Source organism: Alnus glutinosa, chromosome 3 (assembly GCF_958979055.1).
Source record: "Alnus glutinosa chromosome 3, dhAlnGlut1.1, whole genome shotgun sequence".
NCBI classification, from domain to species: Eukaryota; Viridiplantae; Streptophyta; class Magnoliopsida; order Fagales; family Betulaceae; genus Alnus; species Alnus glutinosa.
The window spans coordinates 16,031,018-16,053,837 of record NC_084888.1 but is presented as its reverse complement, the minus strand read 5'-3'; the positions used below and the strand labels follow the sequence as shown (position 1 = coordinate 16,053,837).

The 22,820-nt window shown below is 43.4% G+C and overlaps 2 protein-coding genes across 3 annotated transcripts; one reads left to right on the top strand and one right to left on the bottom strand.

Moving 5' to 3' along the window:
- Positions 1–16,260: 16,260 nt before the first annotated feature.
- On the top strand, positions 16,261–19,490 carry LOC133864465 (uncharacterized). The gene is made up of 5 exons (XM_062300805.1): positions 16,261–16,907; positions 17,967–18,119; positions 18,205–18,346; positions 18,775–19,016; positions 19,151–19,490. The coding sequence occupies exons 1-5, from the start codon at positions 16,440–16,442 to the stop codon at positions 19,355–19,357; spliced, it is 1,212 nt and encodes a 403-aa protein (XP_062156789.1). The 5' UTR covers positions 16,261–16,439; the 3' UTR covers positions 19,358–19,490.
- Positions 19,491–20,866: 1,376 nt separating this feature from the next.
- On the bottom strand, positions 20,867–21,427 carry LOC133862426 (uncharacterized). Of its 2 annotated transcripts, none has more exons than XM_062298239.1 (2): positions 21,290–21,427; positions 20,867–21,160 (listed from the first exon to the last, which is right to left on the bottom strand). In XM_062298239.1, the coding sequence occupies exons 1-2, from the start codon at positions 21,325–21,327 to the stop codon at positions 20,926–20,928; spliced, it is 273 nt and encodes a 90-aa protein (XP_062154223.1). In that variant the 5' UTR covers positions 21,328–21,427; the 3' UTR covers positions 20,867–20,925. The 2 variants fall into 2 exon arrangements, with proteins under 2 accessions (XP_062154223.1, XP_062154224.1); XM_062298240.1 differs by having other exon boundaries at positions 20,867–21,157.
- Between the last annotated feature and the right edge of the window lie 1,393 nt (positions 21,428–22,820).

Genomic DNA, 22,820 nt, shown 5'->3' with positions numbered 1-22,820 from the left:
GAACGCTTCCCAACCAGGTCTCCTACCTAAAGGGGTCTTCAATAGAATCCTTTACCTTAAGGCCAACCCCTAAGATAGACTTCACAGCTGATCAAATCACACACTTGGCAAGGCTTTAGAGGAAATATCACGTCTCTAAGCTATAGAGAATTCACCACCGAATTCTATGTTGAAAGCATGCCTAGAGCCTCTTATTTATAGGCTTAGGAAACCCTATTTTGAGTCAAAAATGGATTATGTGGCACGTGCGTCCGGACGGGAGCCAGGGCCGTCCGGACGGGTCAAGTTTTTCTTGTTCGGAAAGTAATTCTAGAATTCTCTGAAAGACCGTCCGGATGGGCAAATCTTTCCGTCCAGACGGAGGCCGTCCGGACGCGTCTAGGGGCCTTCCAGATGCTCAAATTACAGTATTTTTTCTAATCTTTCCAACGACGCTAATTTCGTCCCAATCCGATATTTGAGTAAGAAGTTATGATCAAAATACTGGAGGGCGTCCGGACGGCTTGACCGAGCGTCAGACGATCAACTGCAACCGCCTTTTCAAAATAGCATCGAAAGCTTCCATAACAAGGCTGCGTCAGGACGGTGTTGCCCTAGCGTCAGGGCGGTGTTGCCCTAGCGTCCGGACGGTTGCACTTCGGCTGCACGAAATTACCATAATAAGGCTTGGAGCGTCCGGACCTTGAAGGCTAACGTCCAGACGGTTGAACTGGTGCACGCAATTTCCATATATGAAGCTTGATCGTCCGGACCATGAAGGCTGACGTCTGGACGGTTGAACTTGGTATGCACGTTCTTGCCTTATAGAGGACATCGTCCAGACGGGATCACACATCGTCCGGACGGTAGCAACCGTCTTCCCATAACTGTGTCTTGAGGCAGAAACCCTAATGCTTGTCAAACACTGAATGGCGTCCGAACGGTATAGCCACGTTGTCTGGACGGATGCATTGGAACATTGGATCTTCTTGAACTCTGAAGAGCTTCTGGACGATTTGCCATTATGTCTGGACGGATGCAATCTTGAACTATTCGAAGTTTCTAGACACTGATGGGCGTCCGGACGGAAAGATCTCGTCGTCCGGACGGATGTTGCTGACTGATAAGCGTCCGGATGGAATACTACGTCGTCCGGACGGCTGACAGGGACCGAAATAAATCCTTGAAAACTTCACATAATCTTCTCGAAGAACATAGCTGAAGAGTAGACTCTGGATAAAGCAGCATCCCCGTGAAAGCAGCAACATTACATAGAAGTGATTTTGTCCAACAGAATGTAGCCAACACAAAAACTAACAGCCTCAATTGCATCCGTACACGGGAGATGATGGTAGAACCTATTTGCCCGCAGCTTGTCACACAATGTCCAATGAAGATAAAATAAATGCTTGAAGAGCCATGACAGCCACATAATAATGCAACAGCTTCTCCCTATTGCATTGCGCCGCTCACTGCCGGATAAGGCGGTTAGACCTCTTGTTGAGCTATCCACATTCTTCAGGGGCATTTGCTCAACAAATTTAACCCAAGAGGAAATGGACAAGCTAGAGGGTAACATTGGTGTCACTTTGTGCAATCTAGAAAAAGTATTTCCCCCCAGTTTTTTTACTAGCATGGTTCATTTGGTCGTGCACCTTGTTCGTGAGTGTCGACTCGAGGGTCCCGTATAGTATAGGTGGATGTATTCGGCAGAGAGATAAAATTTATGTATGTATATTTATTACTTTAATTAGTAGGAGTTTTATAACACAATGAATAATTGACGTGATTGACTATTAATGTTCATAAGTAGGAGCCTCGGGGGGTTCAAGTCACTAGTACCTAATAAGGCGGCTCGAGAGGGTTGCATTGCAGAGGGGTACATAGCAAATGAGTTGGTGAGATTCTGCTCGAGATATTTAGGTAACGCACCAAGCTTTCACAATAGACCCCCCCGAAATCCTGATGGTCTAAAGGGAGCAGCAACACGAGTTAGCTTAAACCGTATTTAGTTGAGCCAGATTGACCGATATATTATGCTCAACTCTGACGAGTTTCTTCCACTGAGGACGTAAGTTAAATCAAGTCTAGCATGTGTTAGATTCTATAATTTTGCATCGTGGAAAGGTAAATAATAGATAAAAGGCTTCCAACGATTTCGAATTGTAGGATGCACATGGATACGCTTAGGCGATCATGAGGTAGGGGGCGAACTATAGAAGATCAGTTGGAAGCCCAACAGCATCAGCAGTTCTGCGATTGGTACCGTGACTACGTAAGTCTAATGTAATGTTTGGCTATTACATGTTGACTTTTTGTTTTCCATTTTTGATTTCCATTTTACATAATTATGCTTGCAGGTCGATCAATTGAACGCTCAACGTAGGGATGAGATGGGTGAAAGGCTGGTTATGCATTGTATGGGCCCGAAGGAGACAACAAGTAGGTACAATAGATACGTGGTAAACGGCAAATTGTTTCGCACCGTTGCAACTGATGTGGGGAAGAGGACACAGAACAACAGCGTGTGTGTCCAACCATTGATGGTTTAACGTACTACGGGAAGTTAACGGATATAATTGAGGTCGAGTACTACAACAGGACCAAGTACGTCATGTTCAAGTGTGATTGGGCGGACACCACGAGAGATAGGGAGTACAAGGTGGATGAGTATGGCATGGAACGTGTCAGCTTCAATCGCCTTCTGCACAGGGGAGACCTGGCGACTGATGACCCGTACGTACTAACTTCACAAGTTGATCAAGTATTTTACATCCAGGATGAAAGGAACCCAGGTTAGGCTTGTGTCGTGCGGACTAAACCCAGAAACGTTTACGACGTTGGTCAGGGTGAAGGGTCTCATGATTCATGTGATACCTATCACGAGTGCGAGCCGTTGCTATTAACCAGAAATAACGATCATGATCCAAGTGATGAATTTGACCACGTCCGACCAGATTTAGAGCCAATCTTAGCGTATGTGATTCAATATAACTTGACTGCTTTCCCGTTATTTATTTCTACATTGATTGGTATTTGCTAACGAATTGGGCACATTGTGTATTTCACAGGTTACCCTAGCACTTGGGACCTATTTCACGTCTCGTTTGCAACTTAACTCGTCTGTTTGCAGCGGTTTAGGTAATACTTAATGATTTGTCTTTGTGACGTTATTTCTCTTAATGTTGATAATGTTTCTTTAATTTTCACGCGTTGCTATTGTATAGTTGTCCGCTAAGTGTGTTTGTTTTATCATTTCTAGGTAATATATATGGAGTAAGCTGTTGTGCAACCGTTACTCACTGTTCACGTATTTATGGTGAGGAAACCGACTCTTGCACAACTATATTCTTTCAAGTCATTAATTATGTTTTGCGTGTAATGCTTATGTATACTTTGATTCCATTTTTGGGCGTTAATTTTTGTTTAAAGACCAAAATGCCCTCTACAGTAATTAATAAAAAAAATATTAAAATTAATATATTTTTTTGTTTTAAAAAAAAAAAACAAAAACAAAAATTAATCTAAGGGTGGCGCCCTTTTTCAGTTTTTTTTTTTAAAAAAATATTAATTTTAATAGTTTTTTTATTAATTACTGTAAAGGGCATTTTGGTCTTTATGTGAATTAGACTGACAGATGGGGGCAAAGTGGGTAACGATGGTAATTGGATGCTCTCTTTTGGTCGAGGTGTCAATTCATGGGGGCATGTTGACAATGGCTGGTAGTTGATGGGGGGAAAAGGTAATTACCCCTTATTTTTTTTATTTTTTTTTTAATTTCTGTCACAATTAGTGACGTGCAAAAACCACACGTTACTAATATAGGATTATATTTTTCGGTACTAAAATAACTATTAGTGACGTGCAATATAAAACCACACGTTACTAATATTAGTAACATGCTAAATTATCACCTTACTACTATTGCAATGTGATACAATTACCAGGTTACTAACGTATAGTAACGTGCTTTAAATACCATGTTAGTAAAGTGTTTTGTAACGCATCTTTAACATGTTACCATCATAGTAACGTTACAAAGACCACGTTACTATCATAGTAACATGATAAAGATGCGTTACTAACTTCGTAACCTGACCAAGACCACGTTACTAACATAGTAACGTGCTAAGATAAATATACGTTACTACCTTCACAAATTACGAAGAAGACAAGTAGCTTAGATCAGTGACGTATAAAAAATGCACGTTACTGAAATAGTAACGTCCCGTAACTACACGTTATTATATTAAGTGACGTTTCCATTACCACGTTACAATCACATGGAACTAATTAATTGTTGTTAGGGATAAAATTAACCCTAGAGACACGTGGATTCAGAAACATCTCGGAGTTATGCCTCGGACATTTATTCCGGCCAGCAAAGAAAAGATTGCCTAGGTATAAATATATCTCGGAGGTATAACGACGTCTCGGTGCAAATACATCTTGGAGGCATAACGACGTCTCGGTCTTAACATTCCAGGTTACGGTATATAGAACATCCCGAGATCTCCTAGTCTGAATGGAGTGAACATATCTCAGGTATTTGGGTCTCGGACTAACAGCGCCTCGGAGGTGATATTAAGTCGGTATAATAACGTCTCGGCCTTTCACAACCCTGTTATGGTGCGGCGATATCCCGAGATCTCCAAGGCGGAGCGAACATATCTCGGATATCATCACCTCGGAGTTTGGTTGAAAGTTTGCCGCGGATGTCTCAGAATACGATAAGGATAGAATTCCATAAGATCAGGGAAAAAAACCTCAATTCCATGATTAATGGGATAAGGTAGTTATTTATCTGAAATCAAATTTAAAGAGATACAAGCGCAATCAAACTGCGGATTCTACAATCTCATTCAAATTCTCTGAAGATAAGATTCAACTAAGCTAGGATTCAAACTCCTAATCCAACTAGGCGTCAAGAATTCTAGTAAGGTAGCAAGTCTGGTAAGACCACAAGCCCAGCCTATAAATAAAGACCACTGCACCAGGTATGAGATCACGCATTCTCTGAGTTCTTGAGATTGAGATATTCTTCAGAAAATTGATTTCAACTGACTTAGGCATCGGAGTGGGCGTAGTCGGCACCCCCGACGAGTTGTTTGTTATTTTTGCAGGATTGAAGTAGTTGATCAGGATCCAGTAGTGAATCACCAGGCGACACGTCACCATACCGAAAACTGTATCAACAGTTTGGCGCCGTCTGTGGGAATACGTTAATCGTTCTTACGAAAAACAAATCCGCGATGGTGACTACAAGACGTTCCAAGTCGATCCAAAACGAAGCACCGCCTACCAGCTGAGACGATGCTCGTGGAGAGGCAGAATCTGTTGGACCAGAGGCCCGGATAACCCAACTGAGTCAACAGTTGGCCCAGGCGCAGAAGAATGTGGAGGATTTGTTGGCTCAGAATGCTGTGCTCCTGGCCGCTCAAACTCCGCCGCCATTCAATCATGATGTAGCCGATGGGACAAACCCTGAGGGAAATCCCGAAGGGTCAGGAGAGAAAGAAAGGCCGCGGAACGAAGATCATGGAGAGCATGCGAATCTAGTACCGCCTACAGAATCCGAAAGGAGGTTGCAGAAGATGGTCCAGGACTTAGGTGCAAAATATGATGCACTATCAAAGACCATTGACCAGAAGCGTGATGGGAAGGAGTCCCTTGTTGACAACCTCTTCCAGCACAAGGAGTCCATATTCACCGAAGAAGTGTCCAACTGCGACTTACCTGGAAGATTCAAGGTACCTGACATTCCTGTCTTTTCAGGCAGTGAAGATCCAGTGGAGCACTTGGACAATTTCCGATCCCATGTCTCCCTGCACAAGACACCAGATGCTGTGGCATGCCGAGCCTTTCCTCTCACCTTGTCAGGAAAGGCCCGTGACTGGCTCAGGAATCTCCCACCAAGGTCTATTGATTGTTTTGACACTCTTGGAAGGAAATTCTTGGCCCAATTTGTGTCCGGGAGAGCTAAAAGAAAACCCCAAGGGTACCTACTCTCGGTACGGCAGGGACCGAATGAGTCTATAAAAGACTATCTGTGGAGGTTCAACCAGGAGAAGCTGGACACAGAGAGTGCACCAGACGACTTCATCTACGGTACAATTTTTCAAGGCTTGAAAAAAGATGGACCTCTGATGGCAGAATTGGCGTTGAAACCGCCGAAAGATCTTCATACCTTTATGGTGAAGATGGACAGGTACATCAACCAGGAAGAAACGCTCCGAGCCCTCCTCAATAATTCCCAGCAACAACAACAGCCGTCCACCGAGAAGCCCAAGAAAAAGAAGAATTCTAAGCCCATACAGGATGCTGGTCCCGCAGAGTATAAGAAGGCGAAGAAGAATTTCGGAGATTACAAGTGGACACCATTGAACACCTCCTTCACCGAGGTGCTCATGGAACTCAAGAAAGATCCGAATTACCAGAGACCGAGACCCATTCCAGGAAATCCCCCTCCGCACTTGGCTCACAAGTACTGTGCCTTCCATGATTCACACGGTCATCTGACCGAGCAGTGTGTATCGTTGAGGCAGTTGATCGAGAAATTCATTGAGAATGGGAAGCTAGTCCGATTCCTCGTCAATGAGAGGAATCAACAGGAGCGAGACCACTATCCGAGGCCTAGGAGGTAAGAGGATCGGGATAATAGAAGAAACTATCAACCGAGACAAGATGAGAGAAGAGGAAGAAGCCGAGAGCCAGCACCTCGACCTCAGAGGGATGAAAGAAGGGAGAGAAGTAGAAGCAGGCCTCGGGAGGCGCAGCAAGGCAATCTCCCTATCATTCACACCATCTCGGGGGGATTCGGAGGAGGAGGTGAGTCCAACTCGGCTCGGAAGGCGTATGCCAGGCAGCTAAATGATTTCGAAGTTTACTCGGTCCAGAAGCCCCCAAAGTCTCGGAAATATAACCCTCTGGTTATAGGATTTTCTGATGATGATTATGCTGGAGTCTCGCTTCCGCAAACAGACGCCCTTGTGGTCACCTTGACCATAGCAAATTATCAGACCCGGCGGATCCTCATTGACACTGGGAGCTCGGCTGATATTCTTTTTAAATCAGCTTTCGATCACATAGGTGTTCCGTCAGAAAAGCTGGTTCCAGTCTCATGCCAGCTACAGGGTTTTGCTGGAGAGAAGGTGTTGCCTCTCGGTTCTATCGATTTACCTGTGACAGCCGGGACTTATCCGAGGCAGAAAGTCATATGGTGAAGTTCTTGATAGTTGATAAGGTCTCGGCCTACAATGCCATTATAGGACGTACGGCTCTCAATGACTTCAAAGCTGTGACTTCAACACCACATCTCAGCATGAAGTTTCCAACAGAAGAAGGAGTTGGAGAGGTAAAGGGAGACCAGAGAGAAGCTAGGAGGTGCTACAATTTGTCCTTGAAAGATACCCCGAGGCAGCACAGTCGGGGGGAGAAAACTAAGGAGGATGGAAAATAGCAGTCACCGTTGGGGGAGCCTGTGGAAGCCTTGGAGGAGTTCGAGATAGGCGACTCGGGAAAGAAAGTTCATATAGGCTCACAACTCCCTCAACCCATGAAGGAAGATCTGTTGGCATTCTTGAGGCGCAACAAAGATGTATTTGCCTGGAGCCATGAAGATATGCCGGGGATTGATCCCTCGGTTATTGTCCATAAGCTGAATGTGGATCCAAATTATCGCCCAGTGAAGCAGAGAAGAAGAGCTTTTGCTGCCGAACGAAACATGGCTGTTGCTGAAGAAGTAGAGAAGTTGCTGAAAGTTGGATTCATCCGAGAGGTGGATTATCCCGAGTGGCTGGCCAATGTAGTGTTGGTGAAGAAGTCTAACGGGAAGTGGAGGATGTGCGTAGATTTCACCGACCTGAATAAAGCATGTCCGAAGGATAGCTTTCCCCTGCCTCGGATAGATTTATTGGTGGATTCGACGGCTGGACACGAGCTCTTAAGCTTCATGGATGCCTTCTCGGGGTACAATCAGATCTACATGGAGGAAACAGACCAGGAGAAAACTGCTTTCATCACAGACCGAGGACTTTACTGCTATAAGATGATGCCCTTCGGACTGAAGAATGCTGGAGCCACATATCAACGACTTGTGAACCGGATGTTTCAAAGTCAAATTGGCCGAAACGTTGAGGTATACGTAGATGACCTGCTAGTTAAAAGTGTTCGGGCAAACAGACACATAGAAGACCTCCGAGAAACTTTTCGGACTCTAAGAAAATACAACATGAAGCTCAACCCCGCGAAGTGTGCCTTTGGAGTTTCTTCAGGCAAGTTTCTGGGGTTTATGGTGTCACAGAGGGGCATTGAAGCTAATCCAGAGAAGGTCAGAGCTGTCCTCGAGATGGAGGCCCCGAGAACAACAAAACAACTCCAACGACTGACAGGAAGGATTGCGGCCTTGAACCGTTTCATATCACGGTCGACAGATAAGTGCCTTCCCTTCTTTAAAATTTTACGAAAAGCATTTATATGGAGTGAGGAATGTGAGGAAGCTTTCAGGAAGTTGAAGGAATATCTAGCCAACCCACCACTGTTGAGCCGCCCAACCGAAGGGGAGATTCTTTATCTCTATCTGGCAGTCTCTCCCTCAGCAGTAAGCTCGGTGCTAGTCCGAGAAGATTCAGGAGTTCAGAAACCGGTTTACTTTACAAGTAAAGCACTGCATGGCCCCGAAGGGAGGTATCCTCGGATCGAGAAGTTGGCGTTCGCTTTGATCATTTCAACCAGAAGATTAAGGCCATACTTTCAGGCTCACGCTATCAGAGTTTTAACCGAGTATCCGATGAAGAAGGTGTTGCAAAAACCTGACCTCTCGGGAAGATTAGTCAACTGGGCGGTGGAACTCGGACAATTTGATATCGAGTTTCATCCTCGGACGGCTATCAAAGGACAGGTTCTAGCAGATTTCCTGGTAGAATTTTGCAACATTCCTGAAGCAGAAGAACTTCCTAAGGAGTCAACTTGGGTTGTGTTTGTAGATGGCTCTTCTACACAGAGCAGAAGCGGAGTAGGGGTCCTCCTCAGGAATCCCGAAGGGCAAGAGTTCGGTTTTGCTGTAAAACTGGACTTCGTTATGATGAACAATGAAGCAGAGTACGAAGCTGTGATAGCAGGTTTGGCATTATCCCGAGAGATGGGGGCAACTAATGTCGAAATCCGGAGTGACTCTCAGGTGGTCGTAGGCCAAGTCCAAGGGCAATTCGAAGCACAAGAAGATAGAATGGCTAGGTATTTGGAATAGGTACGGCGATTCCAATCCTATTTCGAAAGGTTCGTCATCACAAAAATACCTCGGGAGGAAAACATCCGAGCCGATGAATTCTCAAAGATCACTTCGGGAACAAAGGAAGAGATTGAAGCATCAAGAAGGCAAATTATTGTTCTGACCGAGCCTTCGATAGCCCCGAGAGCCAAGGTTATGGAAGTAGACTCAGCACCGGAGGAGCCAGAATGGGCAAAGGACATTATCCAGTTCCTCAGACATGGGTTGCTGCCCGAAGATAAGGTTGCGGCTCGGAGGGTGAAGATACAAGCAGCACGGTTCTGCCTTCTCGGGGAGATACTGTACAAAAGAGGATATTCCGAACCCCTGCTCAAATGCCTCTCCAAGGCCGAGTTGAATTATGTTCTCAGGAAAATCCATGAAGGTGTGTGCGGAGACCACTCAGGAGGAAGGATGCTGGCACAAAAAACCATCCGAGCAGGCTACTATTGGCCTACGATCAAGAAAGATTCAGCTCTTCTTGTCAAAACCTGTGACAAGTTCCAGAGATTTGCAAGAATCATGAAAGCAAGTCCCGAGAAGCTCACCCCCCTCACTTCTCCGTGGCCATTTGCGAAATGGGGGGTGGATATAGTTGGTCCAATGCCGGTAGGAAAAGGTGGACGGAAGTTCTTGATTGTAGCTGTTGACTACTTTACTAAATGGGTGGAAGCAGAAGCATTAGCAGCTATAACTACAGCGAATGTCATAAAATTCCTCTAGAAGTCGGTGGTATGCCGGTTTGGGATTCCTCATGCTTTCGTCACAGATAATGGGAAGCAGTTTGACTGTGAACCATTTCGGAAGTGGTGTTCAGAGCTCCGTATCCGAAACCATTATGCTTCGGTACAATGCCCAAAGGCGAATGGTCAGGTAGAGGCGACGAACAAGACCCTGGTAAGATTCTGAAGAAGAAGCTTGATAAGAAGAAAGGAGCATGGGTTGAATATGTTCCAGAGGTGCTGTGGTCGTACCGAACCACCAGAAGAACTCCAACGGGCGAGACACCATTCTCACTTACGTATGGAACCGAGGCGGTGATACCTATGGAAGTAGGATCTCCAAGCTTCCGTGTGGCTCACTACAATCCAGGACTCAACGACGAAAATGCTAAGGTACACCTGGATCTTTTGCAGGAGAAAAGAAACGACGCTCATGTCACATGGGCGGCGTATCAGAATCGAACGGCTCGGTACTTTAACAAACAGGTGGTGCCCAGAAAGTTTCAGCTCGGAGATTGGGTACTCAGGAAGGTGAGCTTAATGACGAAAGATCCAACGGAAGGCAAAATGGGACCCGGATGGGAAGGTCCCTACAAGGTAATAGGATGCCATCAGAAGGGAGCTTATCGCTTAATGACCGAGACAGGGAAGATACTTCCGAGATCATGGAATGCCGAGCACCTGAAAAAATATTTTATGTAATTTATTGTTTTTTTTTTTCAGCTTTTTCCAAACAATTTCATATTCAATAAAGAATGTCTACTTCCAGTATTTATAGAAAATCGCAGAAATCCAAGAATCAATCTGATTTATACTTAGAAAAAGTCTCTCGGTTAGTCCAACACCGAGAGCGGGAAAAGCCTCTCGGTTAGTCCAACACCGAGAGCAGGAAAAGTCTCTCGGTTAGTCCAACACCGAGAGCAGGAAAAGTCTCTCGGTTAGTCCAACACCGAGAGCAGGAAAAGCCTCTCGGTTAGTCCGAAACCGAGAGCAGGAAAAGCCTCTCGGTTAGTCCAACACCGAGAGCAGGAAAAGTCTCTCGATTAGTCCGAAACCGAGAGCAGGAAAAGCCTCTCGGTTAGTCCCACACCGAGAGCAGGAAAAGTCTCTCCGTTAGTCCAACACCGAGAGCAGGAAAAGTCTCTCGGTTAGTCCAACACCGAGAGCAAGAAAAGTCTCTCGGTTAGTCCAACACCGAGAGCAGGAAAGCCTCTCGGTTAGTCCAACACCGAGAGCAGGAAAAGTCTCTTGGTTAGTCCAACACCGAGAGCAGGAAAAGTCTCTCGGTTAGTCTAAACACCGAGAGCAGGAAAAGTCTCGATAGTCTATTCCTCAGATGATACGAAAAGACTACAGAAAAGAAAAATGCCTAAGTAAAAGGCTTCTTCGAATGCCATGATCAGAAAAAAAAAAAAAAAAAAAAAAAAAAAAAAAAAAAAAAAAAAAAAAAAAAAAAGAATTAAAAGGTAAAAGTTTCATTCAAAAGATTTCATATTCGAAGTTTTGTACAGGTTGATAAAAAAAAAATAAAAAATAAAAAAAAAAAAAAGTTCAGGACAAAGCACAGCTTCTAGCTGGCAGGATCGTCAAGAGGATCTTCTCGGGGATCTGGCGCGTCAACACCCCAATTTGGAACATCAGGCATGAAGTCCTTACCGAACTCGTCCATCTCCAAGATGGCTTCTTCAGGAAAACCCACAAGCATCGGTCCAACCGTCTTGGGGTCAAATTTATATTGGGGATTTGTCACCAAGGTTCGAAAATTTTCGAAACCCCAATGGCAACCCCGAGCCCAACTCTGATCCCGAAGGTGTGGTGCATAGCTCAACTGCTTCAAATAACGCTTGAGCTTTGCCCGATCTGTGTCATATCTAGCCCTGAGCCTAATTAAGAGACTCTCTGAGTGATCCTGCGCCTTAACAGCTTTATCTCTCTCGGCTGCAAGTCTTTCAACTTCATCTTTGAGTTTGTCCTTTTCGGCTTCGGCATTCAAAGCATTTTTGCACGCCTCGGAGCATTCGTTCTGCACGGCCGACAAACGAATAGACATTGATCTGCACGATCCAGCTCGGAAGAAAGGCTTGCAATAGAATGTGTGTACCGATCATTGGCCTCCAGTACTTCGTTCTTCAAACGAGCATTGGCAGAACGCATCTCGGATATGATCGAGTCCCAAGAGGCGAGTTCCTCGTCCTTGGACTGAAGAAGAGACTTCAGTGCCGCGACTTCGTTCTCTAAACCCGAGATACGAGCTTGCACTTCGGGGGCAGGAGTAGGCGGGGGCGCAGGACGATTCTCGTACATCTGCCAGAGGGCGGTCATCTTCACAAGAAGCTATGAAGAGAAAAGTAAGCAAAGTCAGGTTCAAGATGCAAACAGAATGAAAAGGCCTAGCTCCAGAAACTTACTTGATAATGGGAGATAAGAATGCCTTGAGCAATCTTCTCGGGAGAAGACACCCCTGCATTTCCCAGATACCCCTCGGGGATTAGGTTCTTTATAGCCTCCATTGGATGACCCAGAAGACCCCTGCCTAAAACTTCGAAACCGGCCGAGACCCTAGAAGAGGAGCTAGGACCCACAGGAGGTACAGTCCCTACACTTGGAGCCGCTTCGGACCCATCAGATCTTAATCCAGAAGGGCTGGCCTCAACACGAGACCCACTCCTAGTAGAAGTCTCGGGAAGCACACCTGCTTCAAGGATAATATTCTCGGAGTCGACCCGAGACTCTTCAGGAACTCTGAGAGGGACAGTTACTTCGGGCTGACCTACATTTTGAACTTCAGATGCGGCGCCCGGCATATCTTGATCAACCGCTTCCCGAGAACTTCTAGGTTCTTCAATGTTTTCAACTTCAGGTGCCCCAGTATGAGTTTCAGGTTGTACAGGCACAAGACATGAAGCTTGGGGGGTGGTATGCCCCGTTTCACGATTTTCCTCAGGAGGTGGTGGATCATCTGGACGCTCCGGAGAAGAAGTTTGGGGAGTATTGTCAGCTTCAAACTCCTCAACAAGAGGCTCAGCTCGGGGGGTGCCAGCCTCCTCGTCCATCTCTTCAAGAGATTCACCACATGAAGCAGAAGGCTCTTGACACACTTCCTCAGCACTGGAAGGTCTTATAACCGCCTTGCCCCACATCCGCTCGGCCTCCAAAAGCTTTTCAGCGATTCGGTCCTGGGCTGTGAACTTCCGCTTCCTGGCTGGATGCTTCACCCTGCGCGTGACGGGAATGTCTCGGGCCTCAGGTACATTCTCATCTCCTTCTCCAGACCTCTCTGGTTCCGAGGCATCCGTTGTCAAAGTCCCGAGAGGAGGTTCAGCAAAAGAAGTTTCTGCACATTGTTCACCCTGGAACGAGGCCTCGGAGCCAGACTCATCCCTTAGAACAAAGGACGGAGCAGGACTAACCTCGGGTGAAAGAGAAACCTCGGGAATGAAACCCCGAAAGCTTGCAGATCCCTCTTCAACGTTCACTCCAGACGACGGAGCCGAAGGGGGAGTTCTCCTTGCACCCAAGGCAGCTAAAGGAATTTTCTGTTTCTTTTGCACAAGGACATCCTCGAGAACTTCTTCAGAATTTTTAAACGACCTCTTCTTAGTAGCAGGCCTCGGGGATGGAGGGGCGTCATTCCTCTTCTTAATAGCTCCTCTCTTGGTAATGAGCTGTTTGTCTCTCGGGATGTCGTATCCGAGAAATTGCCTTAAATTCTCCTCGGTAACAAGACTGTCAAAGTCGACTTCTTCAAACCTTTCAGCCTTGACCCTAGCAGCTGACCACCCACTTATCTCCTTGACATCCTCCAAGTCGGATATACTGAGCGAAGGGGGGTCGCTTCGGTCAGGAAGTAGCAATTGCCAGGTCCGAGGCATCCTACGGTCTTCAGGCAGAAGGGTACCCTCAGGGCATTCCCACTCCCCAGAAACTCTGAAGAATTGCATCTCCCAGAATTTGTTGTTTGTTAACCCATTCTTAAGCTTGATAAAGACAGGCGGGTGACGAACACAGAGTTCAACCATCCCCTCTGCAGTTTACCTCGGTCTATAGATATTGAAAAATTGCTGGATTTTCATCTCCTTCTTCAACACAATCCTCCAAAGGATGTAAGAGGCAAACAGATACCGCCAGGCATTGGGCATAATTTGACTGGGTACGATCATCAGAAAAAGGACGAAGTCCCGAGCAATCTCCGGAAACGGTAATCGGAGCCCAGCAAGAAACATTCTCTCGTACAGGGTAACGTCGCCACCGTCGATAACCCGAGTTCCAGGCGCCTGATAGAAAAACTTCACTGTTGGAGAAATTTCATAGTTTGAACGAAGGACACCCTCATGCTTCGCAAAAATGATGGTGTCAACCCTGCTCTCCAAAGGAGAGAGATCCACAGAGCCGTCGGACCTCTTTGTCCGAGCCCGAGATGAAGCGGGAGCAATTGAGACAGTTTTCTTAGGAGCCATGGAAGAAAGAAGAAGGGTAGAAACAGAAAATACAGAGAAAGAAAAGTTTAACAATGGGGATCGAGAGAGAGAATAGGTAAGTGACGAGGAATGAACAGTAAAATATTCAAAACTTTAAATACCCCCTCCCCTACGTGTCCGAAATACCAAAAGGCGCTGTCATTTCAAAATTTTCGAAGGTGAAAAGGCACGCCTTCCGTATTCCAGGATTAAATGCACTGCCTCGACAATGCCGTTTCATGATGACAAAAGGGCGGCGGTACAGAGCTGACGTCGTCATTGGAAAAAGAAGCGGTAAGATTTAAATGTTTGAACTGTTGAAAAGACGCGCCCTTCACAGTAGCAGGTACAGAGTGGCAGACGGAGAATAATTTTCTTATTTCCATTATCTCTGAAATCAGAGAATTAGGGGGGTAACTGTTAAGGATAAAATTAACCCTAGAGACACGTGGATTCAGAAACATCTCGGAGTTATGCCTCGGACATTTATTCCGGCCAGCAAAGAAAAGATTGCCTAGGTATAAATATATCTCGGAGGTATAACGACGTCTCGGTGCAAATATATCTCGGAGGCATAACGACGTCTCGGTCTTAACATTCCAGGTTACGGTATATAGAACATCCCGAGATCTCCTAGTCTGAATGAAGCGAACATATCTCGGGTATTTGGGTCTCGGAGTAACAGCGCCTCGGAGGTGATATTAAGTCGGTATAATAACGTCTCGGCCTTTCACAACCCTGTTATGGTGCGGCGATATCCCGAGATCTCCAAGGCGGAGCGAACATATCTCGGATATCATCACCTCGGAGTTTGGTTGAAAGTTTGCCGCGGATGTCTCAGAATACGATAAGGATAGAATTCCATAAGATCAGGGAAAAAAACCACAATTCCATGATTAATGGGATAAGGTAGTTATTTATCTGAAATCAAATTTAAAGAGATACAAGCGCAATCAAACTGCGGATTCTACAATCTCATTCAAATTCTCTGAAGATAAGATTCAACTAAGCTAGGATTCAAACTCCTAATCCAACTAGGCGTCAAGAATTCTAGTAAGGTAGCAAGTCTGGTAAGACCACAAGCCCAGCTTATAAATAAAGACCACTGCACCAGGTATGAGATCACGCATTCTCTGAGTTCTTGAGATTGAGATATTCTTCAGAAAATTGATTTGAACTGACTTAGGCATCGGAGTGGGCGTAGTCGGCACCCCCGACAAGTTGTTTGTTATTTTTGCAGGATTGAAGTAGTTGATCAGGATCCAGTAGCGAATCACCAGGCGACACGTCACCATACCGGAAACTGTATCAACAATTGTAAATGAGTACAACCACAAAGACTGATTTTACATTTTTTTCTAATAAAAAAAAGATAGTTCGAGTCTCGTATGATTTATGTATAACAAAAGAGTAATGTTACCATTCACACTCAGTTATCACATAATCACATTTATTATACACATGCAAACGAGACATGTTTTAAGTAACTTTTCATGTATATTATTTTAAAAAAAAATTAAAGAAAAACTACTTAAATCAGGTGCCATCACATATCAGCTATTTGAAAAGGAATAATGCTTGTTATACACAAATGGTGTACACAACTTGTTTGTGTTCCCTTAAAAAAAAAAACTCCTTTGTATTCATTTTTTTTTTTTTTTTCTAAAAAAAAACGAAGTGCATACGCTTTGGATACAACAAGCATTACTCTTTGAAAAGTAGCATTACTGTAGCAGAAGCACCAAAAACGACGCCGTCCCAACATTGCAAAATTCTACACGCGCCGTCGATCGCATTATGGTCAAGCAGATGGACATAACACAAATTACAGGTTCATTATTGTTTTTATAATACAGAACCCAAATACTACATCCTTCCGGCTTTACATATAATCTCGAATCAAATTAAAACTCACCGGAATCTCCCAACACACCGCCGGCGAATTGGGTTTTCTTTTGTTATTCTCTCTCATAAAACCCGAGAAAGGGACGCCCACTTAACGCACACGTATTAATGTGGTGGCGATCAGCCTCTTTCATTCTCGACCAACGAAACCAAGACGACGCCGCATCATCGCCCAAACCCGAAACCATCTCTCTGTCTCCGCCCCAGACCCGGTCTACGTACATGGCGGCTGCCGAGCCACTCAACCAAAACCCTAACCCTAACCCTAACATCTCGGCCTACTACCAGACGAGGGCGGCCCACACCGGCGTTGTCACTAAGGACTGGCTCGCCCAGGCCCAGGCCGCCGTCGGCCGACACCCCGACGAGCTGCCCTTACCGGAGACTGACCTCGAGGCCTCCGACTCCGGCAAGCCCTTCAGCGTTATCCACGAGTTCAACAATTGGCGGAAGCAGCCCGATCTCGCCGAGGCCGTGGCGGCCATTCGGGCCTTAGCTGCCGTGATTAGGGCCAGCGAGGCCACCACCATGATGGAGCTCGAAATTGAGCTCAAGAAGGCCTCCGACTCTCTCAAAGTAAGCCTAATTCTTTTTCGTCTTTAGGTGGAGAAATTTGTATGTCTGTGTTTGTTGCGAATTTTTCTTGAGGTGGTCATTAAGGTGCGTTGCGTTAAGTTTTCTTCATTATCTTAAAAGCCTTTTAGTGCATCGAAGTGGAATTGCTATATGTCTCAGAGTCACTAGTGAGCGGACTATGAAGTGTTGTGGGCGTTATAGTTTGGTTATTCTGGATGAACTGTAGTGGCACCATAGAATTCGTTAACAAAAAGGAAAGAAAAAAGCAAAATTGTTGATAGAATTGGAGTGGTCATTTTGTTTGTGGCTTTATGATTTTCTATAGGAGTACTTGTGGTAATCGCACCTGAGGTTGGCAGTGATTTCTCCCTAGAACGAAGCCCTCGACAATTTGCATTGAGGCATGGATGTGGGGCGAAACATTATTAGGTTTTTGGCAGTGAGCAATTGCAGGTCACTAAATTTGAGCGAGTGGGTTCGTGTAGTGAATTTCAGATATCATGAGCGTGTTAGTTTAGTCTTTACTTTGCATAAATGAAAATTTTATGCAAAAAAAATCCATATGTTAATGAAGGTAAAAGCCTGAGGTGAGTCATAAGTGACGGGTCAGACATGCAAAGATATTTGATGAAGCTGGTGCACATGGGCCTGAAAAGCAGAATTTGATGAATGTCAAAGTTTCATCACTGGGAAAAGAATTGCAAAAACCATTTGAGAATGTTTTCTGAGGTAGATGTCTCTTGTAAACAGAAGTGGTCATGTAAAGAACATTGCAAAAAATAATGGGTCACACATGGAAATTGTTTTCTGTGTATGTAATAAAGTTGAGGGCAGGATGGGAGAGAATAGTTGTATTATTATATGTTGGTGATCCACGAATCTTGTACACGTATGTTTAGATTATATTGCCAATTCTCATTATAACTGCAATTCGGTAGAAAACGAAGCTGGCACAAGGTAATCACTTGGGAAAAGAGGTTTAAATCAGCACATGCAAGCTTATGTTCTAGCACTCATTCATTTCCTATTGATTTGTTGAGCCCTGTCTGTGCTTTCCAGTCATGGGACACGACATCCATCTCCTTGACAGCAGGCTGTGATCTGTTCATGCGATATGTAACTAGAACATCTGCATTAGAATATGAGGACTTCAATTCTGCCAAGTCTCGCTTGATTGAACGTGCAGAGAAGTTTGGGGAGATATCTTATAAGGTATCTAAGCTAACTCTTTGATCCAGATGTTTTGCTATGGTGTCATATATGCCCCATTAGCACAAGTAATTGTCTCATGTTGCAGGCACGCCGGATCATTGCAATGCTTAGTCAGGATTTTATATTTGATGGTTGTACCATTTTGGTGCATGGCTTTTCCAGAGTTGTGTTGGAAGTGCTGAAGACAGCAGCTGAGAATAAGAAACTCTTCCGGGTTTTCTGCACAGGTCCTATTTCTTAACACCCTATATTTGCATTGGAGTGTCCTTTAATGCGATAAAATCAAAATTAGCACCGCTTTAATATCAGCTGTAGCCATTTGGCATCTTGTTTAAGGGTTCTCACTTTACCTCTTACTACACCTTCAAGATTCCCTAGATTGCAAATAAGTGAGGTTGCAATAACACGCATTATCTTCTTGATGTTTAATTTGGTCAAAAGCTTTAGTCATTGAAAGTGGACCCATGACTGTCCATCAACTATGTGTGGTCCAGAAACACAGTTTGCTTATGGTGGGTTTTAACCCTTACATCCACATACTGCTTCTTGATGATACTATTCTTTAATGAACAAGTGGGTAGTTAGTGTATCTCTTAGATTTCAATCCTATGTAATTTTCTAACACCAGTTCAAATTTTCATGCTGCAAAATGCAGAGGGAAGGCCAGATAGAACAGGTTTACGATTATCTAATGAGCTGGCCAAGCTTGATGTTCCTGTAAAGCTTCTAATTGACTCTGCGGCAGCATATTCTATGGATGAGGTTGATATGGTATTTGTTGGGGCAGATGGAGTGGTTGAAAGTGGAGGTATCATTAACATGATGGGAACATACCAAATTTCATTGGTAGCACACAGCATGAACAAACCTGTTTATGTGGCTGCTGAAAGCTACAAGGTATACCAAACTTTGTTTTTCACAATATCTAACCAAGGAAATCATTGTGTGTTAAAACTGCATGAGTAATTAGAGTAATTCGAGTTGTTTTCATTCCACCAGACATTGATATAATTTGATATGTTGCTTTGCAGTTTGCTCGCCTTTACCCTTTGGACCAGAAAGACATGGCCCCTGCTTTACGGCCGATTGATTTTGGGGTCCCCATTCCAGCCAAGGTTGAGGTTGAAACGTCTGCCCGGGATTATACACCTCCTCAGTATCTTACTCTACTCTTCACGGATTTGGGTGTCCTCACTCCATCTGTGGTCAGTGATGAGCTCATCCAGCTATACTTATAGTCAACTTAGGGATACAATTTTGTCTCATTTTATTTTTCCAGATAACGATGTATGAATGCTGTGTCATGGAGAAATTCAGTACTCCATGCATGAATTGAAACTTGGTTTAACGTTGGTGGATGTTTTTGTGAAATTTGGAGTGGCCAGGCATGCACGTGTGCCCGTGTTCACACAGACATGCGTGCTTGTGCTTTTGTGCGTCAGGAGTGAGGTGTGAACTTTTTTTTGGTGGTTGATGGAACTACTATACTCTTTCGTTGTGGATGGTACGTAAGAGGTTCTTTATGCCCACGCTCAAGAAACAAGAAAGAGTAAGTCTTATACGAGGGGTAAAATGGTCCAAAGTAAAATAAAATAACCATTTCGTTGTGGTCATTTGGTGCTCTTGATGATAGATGGTATGTAAGAGGTTCTTTATGCCCACGCTCAAGAAACAAGAAAGAGTAAGTCTTATACGAGGGGTAAAATGGTCCAAAGTAAAATAAAATAACCATTTTACTTCTCCTAAATGCACTAACTGCCTAACAATTTGATGATGTGGAATAAATCAGCCTTCAGGTAATGCAATTGTAAAAGAAAAAGAAAAGAAAAGAGTATTGCAATTGTATAACAGTCTATTAAGTAGCAAAATAATATAAACAAATGCATTCTTGTGCAATGCTAAATTTACCTTCCTTTAGTAGACAATTGTTACATAACTGAAATGATATCTCAATGAAAATCGATCATTTTACGTCAAAAGCTAAACTTCTCCGCCACAACTTCTACTAAATTACGTTAGTGATATTGCAATGATGGTTGAAATAATGGGTTCATTAAATTTGATGCTCGAACACACTGAATCGAACTGTCAAATCATGGTGAACGGAACCAGCGAGATTTGTAGGCCAGTGATCTTTCGTTTTGTGTTGGGTTGATTTTGGTGGGAGAATAACATGGGGAGGGGGGGGGGGGGGGGGGGGGGGGGGGGGGGGGGGGGTGGGGGGATCTCTCAGGAACAAACAAAATCACAAATCGAGGATCAATTGGTGGGGTACTGGTGGGGTGCATGCCACTACTTGCTTCATTTCCTGCAAATCTTGAGTAAAGTTTATTCGGATTGGCCAATTTTAGGACTTGTCCAGCATCTAAATGTAAATCTTGCTTCCTAGTAGAGCCATTAGTGCGTGACATTGTCGATATGTTATGCCGAAGTGCAACATTGCTGATTTTACTCATGTGAATGGTTCTTAGAACATATGTATTGCGGAATGCGATTTCGAATATCATAAAATATGTTATCTTTTGTCACTAGACACCAATTAATTTTTAGATGAGATGGTCAAAAGCCTGATCCAACACGTTACATTATGGTAGGTTCAAAGAATAAGAAAGAAATTTAACAGAAAAGATAAAAAAAAAAATAATAATAATAATAATAATAATTAAATTGCAAAGCTAAATTTTTTAAATGGAGGTTGGAACTATATATATCAAAGGAGCAAAAGAGAGAATGAAACGTGAAACATGTTTTAGCTAGGAACAGATTTAGATTCAAACACGTATTATTGGGACATAGAAACTGGCTTTTAGGCTTTAGGTTTTTTATTTTGTGGAAGAAGCTTCTCCCTCAGCTCTGCAACATCGATCTGACCAAAGTGACTCTCCGGAATCCAGTTGCCACTCTTTGGATCTCTCATCCAAAATATCTCCTCCGGCTGGTTGGTGGCCACCGCACTGCTAGACTGATTAGCTGCCTTCCTCAGCGCTGTTACTACTGGCTGCACTCTTGCATTCTCCACTGCTGACGAGTATGATCGCCTACTGCATGTATTACACAAAAGAAGCAAATAAAAAAAATAATAAAAAAAAGTGATAAAAAACCTTAGATCTATACAACGCGAAGATCAAGATGATATGATTAAAAGACATAAGAGAAAGACGAGCACGAACCTGAGAAGGAGAACGGAGTTGATGGAAACCTTAGGCATGGTCAAAACAGAAAAGATGATGTAGAATCAGTAGTAGATGGAGAAAATAGAGGTACAAAAAAGGTAGGGTTTTCTTTTGCTTTTTACTTGAAGAGTTTTTGTAGGGGAGGAGGGGTTTTATATAGGCAAACAGTTGTAACTTAAAAGTAGTAGAATCTCTGCGACTCCTTTCCTTGTTTCCCAAGGATACTTAATTAAGTTATATATTGTTGTGGAATTTTTGAATTTCCCTACTAATTCAATCACGTGGCTTTCTTTTAATTTCTTCTAGAATAATTAGGATATCAGCTTTTTTATTTTTTTTTAGTAACTAAGTTTACTTACTGAAAAATTAAACGAGAGGATTATGGGATAGAGATATGGTGTGTTTTCAATTTTTGTAGAATTCTAACAACTTTTTTTAAAATTAATTATTGAGTACATATGACCTACATATAAAAAAAAATAATCAAATATTTAATTTAAAAAAAAATATATATATTATTGAGGTTGTATAAAAGTTATGTTAAAAGTTGTACAACAATCAATTTTTTTATCGGATAATTAACGAATAAAAATATAATTTTTATCATTTAGCAAACTTTCTCTTTTGTCTTGAGAGAGATCAGAGAGAATTTGCTACCTTTTTTTATCTCTCCATATCGGTGTAGCTTGCTTGCTCTTTCAAATAAAGCCTGACAGGATTTATTCGCCAGGATGGTGAATGGCATATTCATGTCGACTAACTCTTGCTTTTCTAATTCTATTCACTTGATTACATCCCATGCATTGCGTCAGCAAGCTTACGCAGAAGTGGATGTTTCCGTGTAAATTGAGACTTGGAGAATAAATAAGGACAAAGAAACATGTGAAAATTAGGAAAAATGCGTGATTTAAAAATATGATTTTTAAAAATGCAGTAGAGTGTTTGGTGAAATTGCCTTTTGACCTTTAAAATTGTACGTTTTTAAAAAAGTATCCCCTTGTCCTTGCCTATAATTTAAAAAACACAATTTTTATTATTATTATTATTATTATTATTATTATTTTTGCGTTTTTAAATAGCAATTTTTTTTTTTTTTTTTTAAAAAAAAAATGCAATTCTAAAAGATTAATTTTCTGCGATTTATATTAAAATCATATTTTTTGTCTACGAAATCGCAATATCAATTGCACCCTTAGCAAAAATTGTCTGGGATTGATGTATCGGTGGGAAGGAACTGATTGGTTGGTCTGAGTCATGAGCAAAACCATACCAATTGGTCGACGGTCAAGCTGATCGAACTGGTTGGTGAGAAGTACTTCGATCAATTGGTGGAGCGTGAACCCACGTCGGATAAAATTGAAAACCCTAGAATTGGTCGGCTTTAGCACCAAATCCATCTGTGACAGACTATATGCCTAGGTAAATCCAAAATTTTGCAAAAGCGGGAGGGGGCTTATTTAAGGTTCCTTTTGGAACCTTAGTTACCATTTGGTCATCTAGAGCCTAGAGAGAGAGAGAGAGAAAAAAA

Excerpts from the sequence above, each read along its gene's own strand:
- LOC133864465 (XM_062300805.1), top strand. The coding sequence starts at position 16,440 with ATGTGGTGGCGATCAGCCTCTTTCATTCTCGACCAACGAAACCAAGAC. Across the intron at positions 18,120-18,204 it reads TTGGGGAGATATCTTATAAG|GCACGCCGGATCATTGCAAT; the intron begins GTATCTAAGCTA and ends CTCATGTTGCAG. Across the intron at positions 18,347-18,774 it reads CTTCCGGGTTTTCTGCACAG|AGGGAAGGCCAGATAGAACA; the intron begins GTCCTATTTCTT and ends TGCAAAATGCAG.
- LOC133862426 (XM_062298239.1), bottom strand. The coding sequence starts at position 21,327 with ATGCCTAAGGTTTCCATCAACTCCGTTCTCCTTCTCAG. Across the intron at positions 21,161-21,289 it reads AACTCCGTTCTCCTTCTCAG|TAGGCGATCATACTCGTCAG; the intron begins GTTCGTGCTCGT and ends TAATACATGCAG.